The 16,216-nt window shown below is 48.9% G+C and overlaps 1 protein-coding gene across 1 annotated transcript in view; it reads left to right on the top strand.

Annotated features, from left to right (window-relative positions):
• Positions 1–1,079: 1,079 nt before the first annotated feature.
• Positions 1,080–16,216, top strand: part of LOC137436597 (GRB2-associated and regulator of MAPK protein 1) — a 107,430-nt gene continuing 92,293 nt past the window's right edge. The window contains exon 1 of the mRNA XM_068130538.2: positions 1,080–1,332. Coding sequence (XP_067986639.2) covers positions 1,224–1,332 — 109 coding nt within the window. The 5' untranslated portion in view covers positions 1,080–1,223. The remainder of the gene's footprint in view (positions 1,333–16,216) is intronic.

Raw genomic sequence — 16,216 nt, 5'->3', positions numbered from 1 at the left:
GGAGGGAGGTGGAGTGGCCTGGGGTGGTGGTGCGAGGTAGGTGGAGTGACCTGGGATGGTGGAAAGGAGGTGGTGTGACCTGGGATGGTGGGAAGGAGGTGGTGCGAGGAAGGTGGAGTGACCTGGGGGTCATGGGAGGGAGTTTGGGAGGGATGTGGAGTGACCTCGGGGTGATGGGAGGGAGGTGGAGTGAGCTGGGGGCGGTGGGGGGGAGGTGGAGTGACCTGGGAGTGATGTGGAGTGACCTTGTGGTGGTGGGAGGGAGGTGGAGTGACCTGGAGGTGGTGGGATGGAGGTGGAGTGACCTTGTGGTGGTGGTGGGAGGGAGGTGGAGTGACCTGGGGGTGGTGGGAAGGGGAATGAGTGATCTGATGGTGGTGGGAGGGGGTCGAGTGACGTGTAACATCGGCAGCAGGACAACCCAGGAGGATAAAAGCGGCGGAAGCGCCAGATGGTTGAGGTTGGCCTAATAGGCGAGATTGCTCGAGTGATGACTCACGTGCCGGAAGGTGATAACCTCATCACACACGATCATAGCAGATCACACGGAAATACATTCATTCTCCATAAGACACACAAACAAATCCCTGAATGTTTCATCAATGCGAACCGAGCTCATCATTCTGATGCAATATATATTGGTTTTTATGAATGAAAGATACCCGTACACGTCATCAATTGGTTTCGATGTTCGGACGGGGGTTGATCAGTATCATTATCCGCCGGCACGTGATCGATTTATTGTAAAGACCGACAAGGCGCCGCCACTCTCCGCTGCGATCGTTTCCCATAGCGGAATCCTTTTGGCTCGCGCGCGCCTCCCATTCATAAAAACGTGCTCTTTGGCTCGCGCGCGCCCTCCGCTCCCTGCCATCATCACCGGTTGCTGCTATGTAACATATCGTAGCGATGCATTATTCATTCGGCCTTTAAATAATCCCGGCGCCAGGTCACGCGCGGCCGAGGGACCTCCCCGGGATTGCCGAAACCGCAGGGAGCTAGGAATAAAACGAGGAGGGACGTGGTCCGAGATCAGACGCCTGTGCAGCAGCACGGCCATCGTCGGGCACGCTGGGGGACGTGCGGTCGCGGAGACCGGAGGAGCGTGGGGGGGCTTGCGGTCGCGGAGACCGGAGGAGCGTGGGGGACGTGCGTTCTGGTGGGCCCGAACAGAGGCGGGAGGGAGAAAGGGGTCCTCGCCGTGGAGACCACCATGCCGTGAGATGGCTACGAGCTGCGCGCAAGGCGCCATACGCTGGAGCTCTCTGGCTCTGCCACTCGATGAAATCGTGCATCGGTACAAACTACCACAACTCGTCCGGGCGGCTCCAGGTGCGTGGGTCCAGCATGTCCCAGGTCTTAAGTGTATGATCACTGGGCAACTCCAGGTGCGTGGGTCTAGCATGTCCCAGGTCTTAAGTGTATGATCACTGGGCAACTCCAGGTGTGTGGGTTTAGTATGTTCTAGGTCTTAAGTGTATGATCACTGGGCAACTCCAGGTGCATGGGTCTAGCATGTCCCAGGTCTTAAGTGTATGATCACTGGGTGGCTGCAGGTCCAGGTGTGTGGGTCTTGCATGCCCCGGGTCTTAAGTGTATGATCACAGGGGAAACTCCAGGTGCGTGGGTCTAGCATGTCCCAGGTCTTAAGTGTATGATCACTGGGCAACTCCAGGTGTGTGGGTTTAGTATGTTCTAGGTCTTAAGTGTATGATCACTTGGCAACTCCAGGTGCGTGGGTCTAGAATGTCCCAGGTCTTAAGTGTATGATCACTGGGCAACTCCAGGTGCGTGGGTCTAGCATGGCCCAGGTCTTAAGTGTATGATCACAGGGGAAACTCCAGGTGCGTGGGTCTAGCATGTCCCAGGTCTTAAGTGTATGATCACTGGGCAACTCCAGGTGCGTGGGTCTAGCATGCCCCGGGTCTTTAGTGTGGGATCACCAGGCAGCTTCACGTCCATGTGTGTGGGTCTAGTATGTCCCGGGTCTTAAGTGTATGATCACTGGGCGACTGCAGGTCCAGGTGCGTGGGTCTAGCATGTTCCAGGTCTTTAGGGCATTATTACCTGGCAGCTCCAGGTGTGTGGGTCTACCATGTCCCAGGTCTTAAGTGTATGATCACTGGGCGACTGCAGGTCCAGGTGTGTGGGTCTTGCATGTCCCGGGTCTTAAGGGCATTATTACCTGGCAGCTCCAGGTGTGTGGGTCTAGCATGTCCCAGGTCTTAAGGGCATTATTACCTGGCAACTCCAGGTGCGTGGGTCTAGCATGTCCCAGGTCTTAAGTGTATGATCACTGGGCGACTGCAGGTCCAGGTGTGTGGGTCTTGCATGTCCCGGGTCTTAAGGGCATTATTACCTGGCAGCTCCAGGTGTGTGGGTCTAGCATGTCCCAGGTCTTAAGGGCATTATTACCTGGCAACTCCAGGTGCGTGGGTCTAGCATGTCCCAGGTCTTAAGTGTATGATCACTGGGCGACTGCAGGTCCAGGTGTGTGGGTCTTGCATGTACCGGGTCTTAAGGGCATTATTACCTGGCAGCTCCAGGTGTGTGGGTCTAGCATGTCCCAGGTCTTAAGTGTACGATCACGCCGGTCATTGTTTGTATGGCTGCAATGAGCTCTATCTTTGCCCCTATGGGTATGTTCAGATATTGAAAAGTGAAGCACTTGTCATCTTCAAACATTTGGCAAGGAAATTGCTTTGTTCATATGGTTATGAAAGCTTGCCGAGGTACCTAAAGTACCTAAAGTCCTAAACTATGTAGTAGAAAACCATTTTTGTGATTTAAGACTAGTAGTGTATCTTGTACATATCACAAGGTCTCCAGGAAGACATCGGTGTACTTCTGTTCTCTGTCATAGTCGTCGACAATGGACATACCAACACGTGATGTGGGATTTGAACATCACAAATCATGTGCTCAGATGGGAATGGCCAAACAGACCAACCAGAAATGCAGAAAGGCAAAAACCTAAAGGTATTTGACAATCGCGGCATTTGTTTGGTACAACAGTGGCAAAGGCAGCCAAGTTTTTCGGTGCAGAGAGATAAACATACATATGCACATCCAGGACCACAAACTCTGTTCCAAAACATCGGTTCTGCTATGGCTGGGAACCAACTCTGCACAGGTTGTCCTCACGGCAGAGCGCTATCAGTTCTGGGAGGAATTTGCATCCAAGGCTACTCCACACATGATGTACCGACTTCCTCTACTCTCGTAGTTAATGCGTGACATGACTCAACGGGATCCTCTCGTCTCTCCCATGTCAAGGCTGAAATGCCCCAAGGCAGTTTTCTCTGCTCCCATCCAATTCCTGATCTCCATCAATTATCACTCTGACTTTCTGGAAAATCCTCTATCTTTGATGATGACTCCACCCTCTCCATGACATACCCTCATCCTTCTGAAAGGTAGTCCACAGCCTCTTCCCTCTCTGCAGACCTTGATAGAATCACCAACTGGTCAAACACTTTGAATATGTTGTTCGATCCTAACAAATCTCACACTCTCCGTCTCTTTCCGAAAGGACCGTCTGGCTAACGCTCCCATCTACTTCCTCAACAATCCTCTTCAAGAGGTTCAGTCACTCAAAATTGTGGCCCTCACCATCAGCCATGATCCTCCTTGGGCAAATCACATTACAAATTTGTCCTCCAAAGCCAGTCATCGACCTGGCATCCTCTGTCATGAAAATTCCTTCCTTGCCACACCTGAACTTTTATCCACCTTCAAGGCCTTCATCCACTCTGTCTTCAACCACCTCCTTGTTGGTCCGACACCTTCTGCTCTTTCCGTGCTCTATCCGCCACAGATTTCTGCAGGGAATTCATGGTCCACCAGCAATTCCCTTTTAGTGAAACAAACGAAATCCAGACTCACTGCATTCAATATTACAGTTTTACTGTCACATGAATTCAATCTAAAATCCAACACGAGCTTCCGACGATGGAACAATCTACTCCCGATGATGAAATTGACGTTGGTCCAAAATACCATTAGGCCAATGCTCATCTTGCATAGATGTGTCAGATGTAACCACTGTTTTCCCAGATTTGTTGCGTCTATTGCTCGTGGATTTTCATGGACATTGCATACGCAAGGAGGGGAGAGAATCGGGACTATATGGGGCATGTGGGGTGGAGGTGGATTCGGGGCAAATTGCCATTCTTTTTTCTTTATGTCTAATATCTATGTTAGGACTGGCAGGATAGCCGAGAGCCAGAGTTTCTCAAATGGTGGCTTATGACACTCAAGGGGGCCGTGAGTGGGTTCCGGTAGTGAGAGTGTGGGGGGTCGCAAGCTGTCTGTGCTGAGTAGTTATATACAAATCCTAGAGATGTTCCCAACGACTTACCGATGTGAACCTGCATTCTCAATCTCAGTAGTGATCAAACAGGATCAAAACAGCCAGAAACAGGCTGATCGGTGTCAAGAGCGAGTTACGATGTTCGCTGAGTAAGACTAGTCCCCAAAATTGACACGTGTGCAAAAAGGAAATAAAAATGGCCCAGGTTCCAGCTTTTTTGTTCCTCCTGTAGTCCGGATTGGCACTAATTGGCCCAGCCCACTTTTCACCACCTGGGTTAACCTCCCTTCCCCCCACTCTTCCCCTTGAATAAACCCAGTATTTTCCCAGTAAATTGGGTTGTTTTTTTAAAATCCATGTTCATGTCTCTTTTTTTTTTTCATCCCATGTAGGGATAACAGGGGTCACGGTGACCATATTGGTGGGTCGTCTGGTACAGGGGTCACGGTGACCATATTGGTGGGTCGTCTGGTACAGGGGTCACGGTGACCATATTGGTGGGTCGTCTGGTACAGGGGTCACGGTGACCATATTGGTGGGTCGTCTGGTACAGGGGTCACGGTGACCATATTGGTGGGTCGTCTGGTACAGGGGTCACGGTGACCATATTGGTGGGTCGTCTGGTAAATCTGGGTGATAAACTTTGGCCTAGAGCCCTAGACCATAGAAATATGTTCACTCACCTTGAGCGATAGAGCCTGATCTTGAATCTCAACCCAGCTATAGACTGCCACCCTGGTGTACCCCATGCAGGCCGAGGCATCAACAAGTACACCGTCCATAAGAAGGACTTTAAGCCAGAGAACACGTCCGCCATCACTGGTCATCGGTGGATGTCAAAGATTTAATGGTGTCATTCCTGAAGAGGAGTCAAGTTTTCTACAGCACCCTGAACAAATTCCAAATCTCTGCCACCTCCAGTCGATTTTCCTGCAGGTCGAGGATTGTTTCTTGCCAGGACGAGTTTCCAAGCTTCCAAGCAGGCCTCCATTATTAATATGTATGTGTTCCCTATTCCTGTGCAACATTGAAGGTTGGGGTTACAGTGGAATGTTTAATGCATTCATGAAATCTCTTTTGCGGAGATGACTTTCACTGTTTGTCTTTTGATCTCCTGTGTCGTTTGCGATACAATATCGGCTTCTGTCTCGATACACACTGCAACATATTGCGAATGTGAATGTTTCTGCACTATCCCAGTCACGTGGGGCAAATACTGGGTCCAATTAATTGTACATTCCATTTGTCTTCTAAACACATGATCCATCAATGGCATCGTTAGGAGAAAACCATCCAAGTGGAACTACCAAGCATTCTGAAAAACAAACTGTGAAGAAATGGTATCAATTGCACAGTAAATATATACCAAGAATCACATCCTTCATGTCTTCTTTTCCTCTTCTCCTTCTATAAGGGGTGAGGTTCAATGGCACCAAGCTCCTGCCCTGCCTTGACCACGATACTCCTTCATATATCTTACTATAATTCACCAAATGTCTGTCCGTCTGTCCGTCCGTTCCCAGGTACCGCAAAACGGCTGAACCGATCGCAATGAAATTTTGGGTGGGTAATCCTGGGACCCGCTGGAGTGAAATAGGCCATATTGTTTTTCCATTTTCCCCCCAAATTTCCCAAATTTCCCAATTTCCAAATTTTCCAGTTTTTCCAGTTTTTCCAAACACGATGGAATAATATTTACCGATATGAACAGTGATGTGGCTTTTATTTAAATTCTACAAATACTGTTTAGATTTTGATGATTTGCGTGTGATATGATTTAACGGATTGTTATATAAATCGTTTAAAATAAAAAAAACCTTCAATTTCTGATATTTTGCCTTTTCATTTGGGCCTCTCAATTGAAGCCCCGCCCATAGGGCGGGTACCGTTGCTAGTATTCTAAAATCTCTTAAATATGAAAAGTGTAAAAACCAAGTTTTTCATGTTTCATACTTGTCGTCTGGTCGGCACGCTTCGTGTGTAGCTGCAACTAGATCTGAGTAGATCTGACATCTATCATTATTTTAACATCAGTCTTTTTCGTTCGTAAGCATCACAAGGCAACGGTTAGTGCTACCGGGCGGTGCTCCAGAAGTTCCATAATGGTCTAGCCCAAAAGGAAGCACTTTGTCTTCTCAGAAGATGTCAATGATTTGGTAGCATCATTGCCTGAGGGCACGGCAATGCCCTCTACTGGTTAGGGCAGGAATTTGTAATCTGGCCACGGTGCTGGTGATAGCTTGCAGACTCTTCGTGGAGGATACTGTGGGATCTTTAATGCCCACCAACGAATGCTGGTAGATGGAACGTCTGTTTAACGTCCATCCGATCGACAGCACACACATGAACACAGCACACGCATGTGAAAACACCAGGATGACAGTTTCTAGCTGGGTCGAGATTTGAAGAATTAACATCAGTAAAATTATATTTTTAACAAAGACAAATGACCAGGCTTGAAATGTGACCAACTATATAAAATGAGCTGAGTTTCTCCATCCGTAACGCTTTATACCTCCACGACCGAAGGTGCATGTGGTGCGTGCCAGGATCACTCTCAAGCCGGTCAAAAAAAATGACTGGTTGGAACAGTTTTTGTTGGCATAGCCACGTGAGCATGCCAAAGTCTGAAGTCTGGGCCTAGTGTCACGTGTGCTTATATCATCTTTATTTGTTAGACACCCTACAGACGTAAATGAACACTCGTTTTACTCTGCACGCATTGCACATCATGTGCAGCAAATTTCACCTCCCTGTGCCCTGTATATATTATGATTACAAAAATACTGCTTCGGTACACCGACCTTGAGGCTCAGTTTGCAAGCCACCGTCTACAATTCCGTAGAAAAGGCAGAAGAAACAGAGAGGCTGCCATCCTGTCCGATAGAAAAGGAGGCATTTTGTGTTCTCAGAAGATGTCAATGATGCCCATGGCCATAATCTATTGTTGTTGTTCTAGGGGTCCGAAGTAGGAAATATAAGGACAATCTGACAGCCATACTCCATTTGACTGCACAGAAAGCCCATGCAGGTCGTGTGGAGCTTTGATGTGATGAAGAGGGACTTTTTCAAATGGTGTTATCAGTCTCTTCCACCACAAAAGAAGTCGCAGTTGATAAATGTTAAATTGACAGTTCATTCCACCATGAAAAATATTGTTATGTCGGGGGGTAAAGGAATATCTAGAGCCAGGTAGATCTGTATAGGTAGGTATTCGACTGTTGCGATAGGGAATCTACCCTGTAATAAGTTCTGTGTTTTTTTAGGCGGTTTGTCAGGGTAAGTGTATACCTGTGAACATACAAGGATGTTCGTGTGTTAAATAGTTGTAGGGACTAAGATAAACCCCTGTGTGTCAGACCTGGTAATCATTCCTTTGTCTCTTATGGCAACGCACTCATATAAACACTTAGATAGGCCCTTTAGTGCGCACATTAATTAGTTCCCTTCCCTTACAATGACTTTGGAAGAAGACGGGCAGGAGCCAGATCAAGGCACCGCCGGATGGCCGCCGCCAGCCGCACCACCAGCTGGCCTGGCAACATCGCTCGTAGCAGACTATAGCCACGCCCAGGAGAACTGTGATTGGTCTGTGTAAGGGACAGAGAACTGCCCCGTGATTGGAGGGAAGGGAAGGACTTCTGGTTGGCCACGAGGGTGGTGTGACATAGAGGACGGGAAGCACTTGGCCAATGGGAGGAAACCAGCGAAGTCAGAACATTCGAGAGGTCGAGAGACGAGGCTCTGATTGGGAACGAGCAATAATTGACGTCACACGCAATGTGACAAAAGGGCTCGCGGGACGACATTTTGTCTCTTTGCTCTCTTTGTATTGGAGATCTCTCTCTGTGCTTGAAGCTCTTGCCTTTCTTTTTGGTCTCTGCGCTTCTCTTCTTCGTCTTGAGAGGTCCTGGTGGTCGTTGGTTCACCATGTGTGGTGCTGGAGGCTTGGAGCGGTCCTTCCCGGTGCTTTCGGAGCTTGGAGTGGTGCTGGGGCCTCGTGTGCCATCGACTCGGAGCTTGGAACGGTGCGGGCCGTGCGGGGCCTGGCGAAGCGTGCGAGCGAGCGGACGGAGGGTTTCCTCGCGCCGGAGCATGGAGCCGGACGGGGCCGCGTTGGACGACGGACAGATAAGCTCGCACCACATTACGCGAACCCACAACGAGAGTGTTCTTTTGTTAATTCATTTTCCCCAGTCTCGTATTTGGAAGTCGGTGTGTGGGATCCAAATTTAGGATCATTATTTATTTACCATCGTGGTCTTTGTTCTCGAGTTCCGTTTAATAAATTATCATTTTTGTACATTTTACCCCAGATTTCTGTTTTGAGTTAATTCCCCTGCAGGATCGGAGCTGCCGTCGGTTCTCTCGAGGTAAGCGCTTCCGCCTCATCCTCTTCACTTCTTCTTCCCACGGTTGATAGCAAAATCCATATTTGGTCGTTGCCTCAATTAAAGCCGTTCGGTCTTCCGCTGTCCCTGGTGTTAACCTAGAGGGATTCGCATGACTATATATATATATATATATATATATATATATATATATATATACTACTGTGTTCAAAAAGTATCCGACCTTTATTTTTCGTGCGTAAAAAAAACAAGAAGCTAGGGAGGCGTTGATTGGTGCACGTATGTAGGCGATCCTAATGCGCACGCGTGAATTTTTTCCCACCTGCAGAAGCTGTCATTCGACGGCAGACCGCCGATGAGTGAGGACATGTAAGTGTGCGCCGTCGGATTTTCGTTTTTGACAAAATGACGGAAAAACTTGAACAACGCTACTGCATCAAATTTTGTGTAAAGCTTGGCGATTCCCCAGTGGAAACGATCCGGAAGATTCAACACTGTTCATTCCATTATGAAGGAGGATTTGGGCTTCAGGAGAATCTCAGCGAAGTTCGTACCAAAGCTGCTAACGATTGAGCAGAAGCAACTCCGTTTGGAGATCGCACAGGACATGCTGGAGACTGTGAACAGCGATCCCAGCTTCCTCAACACAATGATCACTGGCGATGAGTCCTGGGTTTATGGGTACGACCCAGAAACCAAGTTGCAGTTTTGATGCAAGTTTGATGAAATACAAAATTTGATGCAGTAGCGTTGTTCAAGTTTTTCCGTCATTTTGTCAAAAACGAAAATCCGACGGCGCTCACTTACATGTCCTCACTCATCGGCAGTCTGCCGTCGAATGACAGCTTCTGCAGGTGGGAAAAAATTCACGCGTGCGCATTAGGATCGCCTACATACGTGCACCAATCAACGCCTCCCTAGCTTCTTTTTTTTTACGCACGAAAAATAAAGGTCGGATAGTTTTTGAACACACTACGTATATATATATATATATATATATATATATATATATATATATATATATATATATATATATATATATATATATATATATATTGTTACAGACGCGGCTTTTAGATGTTATATTGACCGAGCGGTGGTGTATTTAACCGCGTCCGAACAGTTACTCCCCGATTAAAACCCGATTTCACCCGACGTTGACCAGATCGCCCCACGGATATTCAATCGGGAAATCTCTACAGCGATCGCAAGAGAATGAAAAAGAAGAAGAAGAATACGGAGGAAGAACAGATTTATTATACGCACACAAGCAAAGGATGGAAGAAACAGTGACACAGCGAATCCTTAACTTACACTATTCATTTTTACTTAGCCCCAAGACAAACGAGCAGGACAGGACGTTCACACTTACACAGGGGATAATTCAGGCAGGTAAGGCTTGAGATGGAGGCAAGGTCGGGAGGCCGCCGTTCGCAATTCCTCGCGGTTTTGGCGGGAAACCCTCCGTCGCGTATCCACTGCGGGAGACGCCACGCGCTGGTTCGGCACACCTGCTCCTTTTCTTGGGGTGGGGCCGTCTCTCTCCTTTCAGCGCGTCTCTCCAAAGCTGGTTTCCTTGCCGAGTACCTCTCCTCTTTGGCTTGGAGCGTTTCGCATCTCACCGCCTCTCTTTGGTGCAGCCTCTTTGCTCCTCTCCCAGGGTCATCTCTCCAGTCATCTCCTATCTGGTAAAGCAGTCCCTTTTATCACCTCGGCCGAAATCAAGCCGCCGGCTCCGAGGGCACGCCTACCGGGTCGATCACCGCGGTGTTGATTGGCTGTTAGGGCCGGTTCACTCCTTCCCTCTTCTGACGAGGTGGAGACACGCCTTTCTTCTCCAACCTTACCTCGTGGCCAATGGTGGTTGAAGAGAAAAACCGACCAAAATGCGGAAGGCAAATGGAAGGGAGGTTTTGGGGAAATTGGAAGGGCCTACGCTTATTTTGTTTGATACAATGCAAAGTCAATCTAGTGGGAAAACACATACTTAGCCTACATGGAATAAGGAAATACACTATTTAAAAGATATATCGTGACCTGCGTGTATATTCCATGCAATTAACTAGGACGCTGACTGCGACCATTATTTACATTAACAGGGTGGTACCGTACGTTTGTAACGTTCACATTGTAACGTTTTCACATTCGTTACACTTCCTCCAAAATTGTTACACTTCTCAAAAAACCGTTACACTTCTCAAATTCGTTACACACTTCTCAAAATCGTTACACTGCACCCCCCTTTCTTCAGGTCCGTCCTCGGACCTATTAAACTTTAACTTAGTGTGGCACGTAGGTGTAATTCCCTCTACAATTAACCTGACCCTGAGTGTGACAATTTTAAAACACAAATAAGTATGTCCCCCTATTGCATTGCATCCTGTCTAACAGACTCAAGCCCACAGCTAACCGAATTACGGGATTATTCTCAAACTATACATTTACGGTGGGGAGCATTATTTACAATGACGTGATTTCTTATTTACAACGCAACCCAGGACCTGTGTTTTTTTTTTTTTTTTTCTTTTTTCTTTTTAGGGAACAAGAAAAAGAAATTCCTGTTGGGAGGGAGGAGACAGCACGCATTGCATCGATGCACCAGTACCAGTACCACCAAAGCACCCAAAAGCACCAAACACCACAAAGCACCCAAAAGCACCAACCAGTGCGCAGTCACCATGGCTCATAATAAACACAACAAAAGAACTGGTGGTGGTCTTCTCTTTCTCTGCTGGGCCGATGTTCTTCCCGACGTCTTCAGGCTTCATGCGGCCTAGTTGGAAATAATAAAAAGCACAACTTGTGTCCATTTTTATTTAGGGCCTCAGGGGCCAACTAAGGGTGGTCCACCTGTTTGGCATAGGTGCCACCTTACCGAGGTCCGCAAGCAAGATTCCCTGGCCACTATGGCCGGTCTCCAACAGAGGTGCCCTGCCCCAGAACCTGGGGTCCATCAAGTGGTACTTGGCCGCAGAACAGCGGTCCATAAAGTGGTACATCAACGCAATGCATGCTGGTTCTGGGAATCTCGGGCGCACAATGGCCACCTCACGCACGCTCCCATCGGCACCCAATGGCGCACAGGTCATGTGGGAGACAAAAGAAAGACAATTGAGCGAGGGGTAAGGTCACAAGGGTACACGTCAATAAGGCAATGCAAGGTGAAATGCGTACGGAGGCCGAAGTGAGAAAGCTCGTCCCTACCGTACGTCACCCCCCTGTCACCTACCCTACCCTTGTTCTCACCCCATATGTACAAAAATCTACACATTTACAAATTCGTCACTACTGTCACGTCTTCCCCATATTTCCCCTATACCAAATTCGTCTCCACAATCCCTTTACTTCAAAATTTGCCATCACCAATTCATCATCAATCCTCATAAGGAGGGAGAGATGGAATTACGCACAATGTCACACCCACGTCATGATGCGTCTCACAATCCAACCATTTGCATCATAAAAAATAATCAAAACATGGCATGGTGTGGAGTACCTGTCACCCCAGGTGAGTGGATGCAGATGGTGCGAGGAGATCCTTCATCCTAACTACTTTCTAAATGACATTAACACACTTTACACTACCCGGGGTCTTTCCCTGCCAATCCATTGGCCACTTACACTATTGGTTCTAAAAACCAAATTCCCATTGACCAAACTGTGGTGCTCCTCAATTTGGGGTCTCACTCCCCCGATTCATCTCCCGGTGCTCTAGCACAATTTCTGGGCTGCGACGTGTACCTCTCCCAACAGGTCTACCCACCTGCACACCTCCACCACTGTAGTTGCCACCCGAGCTTACCTAGCTCCTCACCCTAACCTAACTAACTGGGGACAGCCCCTCTCCTGGCTCTGTCACCCCATGGTGCCCTCTGGCACTGGGCTACCCGGGTCCGCCTCCGGATCCTCGGGCCCCATCCACAACAACTACTACCGGCTCCCAGAGCCCACCTGCGGCCTCACCTGGCCGACATCCTCACAGTGGTGGAGTGCCCAAACCAACTACACACACTAACAGGCTACACGCCCAGCCATTTCCACAACACCAATGCACCCATCCACATACCATTCTGTCACCCGCACCACAGATGCCAATATCCAACCACAATTTACCTGTACCCTCTACCTAACACTTACACTACCCGCCCCGGGTATCCGTGATGGGGGTCCACTCTTCCCCCATTCACACCTTCGCACCATCCACTCCACTCCACAATTTCCACCATTCTCACTCCACGACCATCCATTCCACTACTCCAGATATTCCACACTACCATTTATTCCACACAGCCACATACACCTGTTCTTCATTCACCTGTCGTTGCACACCTGTGCAATCATACCTGGTGCCACCTGCACCCTCCTTTCTTCCTGGACCATTTGGTCAACACAACACGCAATCACCACTACTCCCTCATACACTGCTCCATTCACCTGTCCAGTTGCACACCTGTGCAATCACACCTGTTCCATTCTCACCTGTTCAATCCTCACACACACGGCATCATCTCAGCTAACTTCTCCCCTCTGAAACTTGCGCTTCCCAGTCGTCCCTTTAAACTATTGCGCTCCCACGTCATTATAATCCACACTAATCTACCTGCGTCCCCACTACAGGTATCAGTCACTAACTAACTTAACGTCACCTAATGTCATCTTCGCTAGATCCCTACAATATAACCTAACCCACCCGGGCTAGTTTTCACTGCCATACACCCCATAAGCTATTGCTCCTTTGCCCCCACCCGTGAGGGATGGTGGATTTGCCATCCCACCACATCGGGGGTCTCTCTATCAATTTTGCTCGTCCAAATCCAACAATTCAAAAATTTTCCATTTACTGCCAATTCTATTCACTTTTCTAAATTTCGTTTCAAATCACTACCATCATCATCCGTCTACTTATTACATCCTCTCGGTGCGCCAATTCACATCTACAGCCCGGCTTCGTACAGCCGAGCAATGAACGCGAATTATTTTGTGCTGGCGGCTGGATGCGTCCCGCATTCGGGGCATGGGCGGGGGCTTACCCGGGCCGAGATCCCACGCATCACCTCGGCGTGAAGCCATCCAATGTCCCGATCTCGACCTGCCGGCACGTCTCAACAAAACGTGGTCGCCATAACGACCCTTCCTATCCAGCTGCCCGCTCCGCCTAGTGGAGCCCGGCCGCGGCCGTTCCAAGCGAGGCATAGCGTGGATCGCGTACGGCGGTTCTTTCGAAACCGCCGTGGTTCGGATCCCCGCTGATCCTCGCGGCACGCGAAGCTGCCCGACGCGCACCGAGGGCCTGATTCGGCTATAAGTCGTTCTAAACTCTACCCCGTCTAACGTCGATGCTTCACCTGGACGCTTACACCCCGCAGCCCGTTCCTTGCTCACACATCCAGCTGTGCCCATGCTCCTCGTACCTTTCCTTACACACCCAGGTACACCCATTCCACTCACAGCCTTGGTCACACACCTGACCACCGAACACTTTGGCACACATTCGTTGCTCGCACACCTCACCAATACACCGCTTCGCGCCCCCTCCTCGGTCACCTCCTCTGTGACAATCACAGGTGTGCTCTCATTCGCACACCCAACCACGTGCCTCACTACCAACTCAAATGTGCCTTCCCACACACGCTCTACCATTCCAGGTGTGCATCCTTCCATTCCAGGTGTACATCCTTGCTCACCTGTCATAACCAACTCACGCTCCGTTTCACTCTCACTACTCTCACCTCCACTCTTGACAGCGCACTCACCCTTACTCTCGACGGCACACTCTTTCCTCATGCACCCGTCCGTTACACACCTTTCTCGCGCACACTCTCCCGTTACACCCTCTGTAACACTCACCACACCGCGCTTCCCTGTGCTCCCTCGCACACGCACTACGACCGACTCACTCCTGACGGCACACTCACTCCTCGGCGTGCAGTTTTTCCTCACACACCCCATGGTCGGACATTCTCGCACACCTCTTTTTTCGCACACCAGACCTGTCGCACACTTCACCAACGGCCTCTCACGAACACCCGGATCCAAACCAATCCCCAAGCCGACTGAAGCTTTCCTCACATCATATACATTGCCACTCACCTCCGTACTTTGTCTCCGCACCTCCTTTGCCACCTGCAAACTCTTTATTTGGTTAGTGAGCATCACATCATGATTTGAACACAGACCTTGTACACATTCCATCACCTCCTCCTGGATTTCTCTTTTAGTTTCTGTTCGTCCCTTCTTAATTTCACTCACCTCTTCTCCCACTTCCTCTAATTTTTGTTTAACCTCTTTTATTTCTCGGTGCGTCCCCTCAAGTTCGTCCTCTAAGGCTACCGTGACCGTCTCTATGTGCATCCTCACCTGCCGGTCCTTTGTCTCCATTATCTCTGTCACCTCCTCCACCCTCATTGTCAGTTCCTCCCGTACCATCTGACATTGCCTCTGCGTCGCTATTAATTCGTTTTTAATTTCTTTTTGTGTCGCCTTTAACCCTCCTCGTACCGCAGTGTTCTTTTGAACCTGCTCCACTAACTTAGTTTGTCCCTCTGTCAGCTGTTCCACCTCCTCCGTCAGATCTTCTATTCCCCCCTGTAACTTTGCCGTATTATTTCTCACCTCTTTCTCTATACGCTTTTCGCCTCGCTTTACCTCCTCGCGCAGCCCCGAAACCTCCTCACTTACCCCTCGTCGTATTTCCTCCATCTCTTTTGTAGATGCCACCCTCATCTGTCCCAATTCATCCCTCTGAGCATCCAGTTTGGTTTCTACCCCGATTTTCACCTCCTCTATCTGCTCTCCCATTTGTTTGATTTCCCTGGCAGATTGTTCCCCTATTTCCCGCAATTTGTCCTCCATCCTATTTTCTAACCCCATTAACCCATTTTTTACCTCTTTTATCCCGTTGTCTAACCCCTCAAAATTTTTGTCTAACTTCCCAAATTTCTTGTCTAACTCCTCACCGGTACCCCTCGCTTCGTCCCTCATTACCCCCATTTGGTTTCCTATTACCCCCATTTGGTTTCCCATTACCCCCATTTGCCCCATAATTCTGCTTTCCATTTTTTCACTATCAGCCCTCCTTCTGTTTTCCATTTGTTCCATACTGTCGTTTTTTTCCTGCATTTCCACCATGAATTGGGCCATGAAGGCTTGTATTTGGGCCGTGCTCATTGGTTCCGCGACCGTGGCCCCCTCAACCACGTGCGCGAGGGCGCCATTCTGTGCGTCTGAAACCTCCGCAACCACATTGCTATTTTTCTCCTCCTCCCTATCCTCCATATACATTTCCCCCAGGTCCTGGGTCGATTCCACCCTGTCTATTTCTCCCACCGACATCCGATCGCCTTGATTGTCCATGGCGCGATCTCAAAATTCGGGTTTTGCTTTATAAAACAAAATAAATTTCGGCAGCTCGTAATTTTGACCAAAAATTTTTTTTCTAGATGTTTTAAAAATTTGGTTCGGGACCCGAATTCCACTCCCAGACACCAATTGTTACTCTAATAGTACAATTGGTGTTCCAAAATTTGGGCCTAACAAATTTAGTCCCAGGTTC

The sequence above is a fragment of the Myxine glutinosa genome, chromosome 11, assembly GCF_964187855.1.
Source record: "Myxine glutinosa chromosome 11, kmMyxGlut1.1, whole genome shotgun sequence".
NCBI lineage: Eukaryota > Metazoa > Chordata > Myxini > Myxiniformes > Myxinidae > Myxine > Myxine glutinosa.
This window is presented reverse-complemented; position numbering and strand designations above follow the sequence as displayed.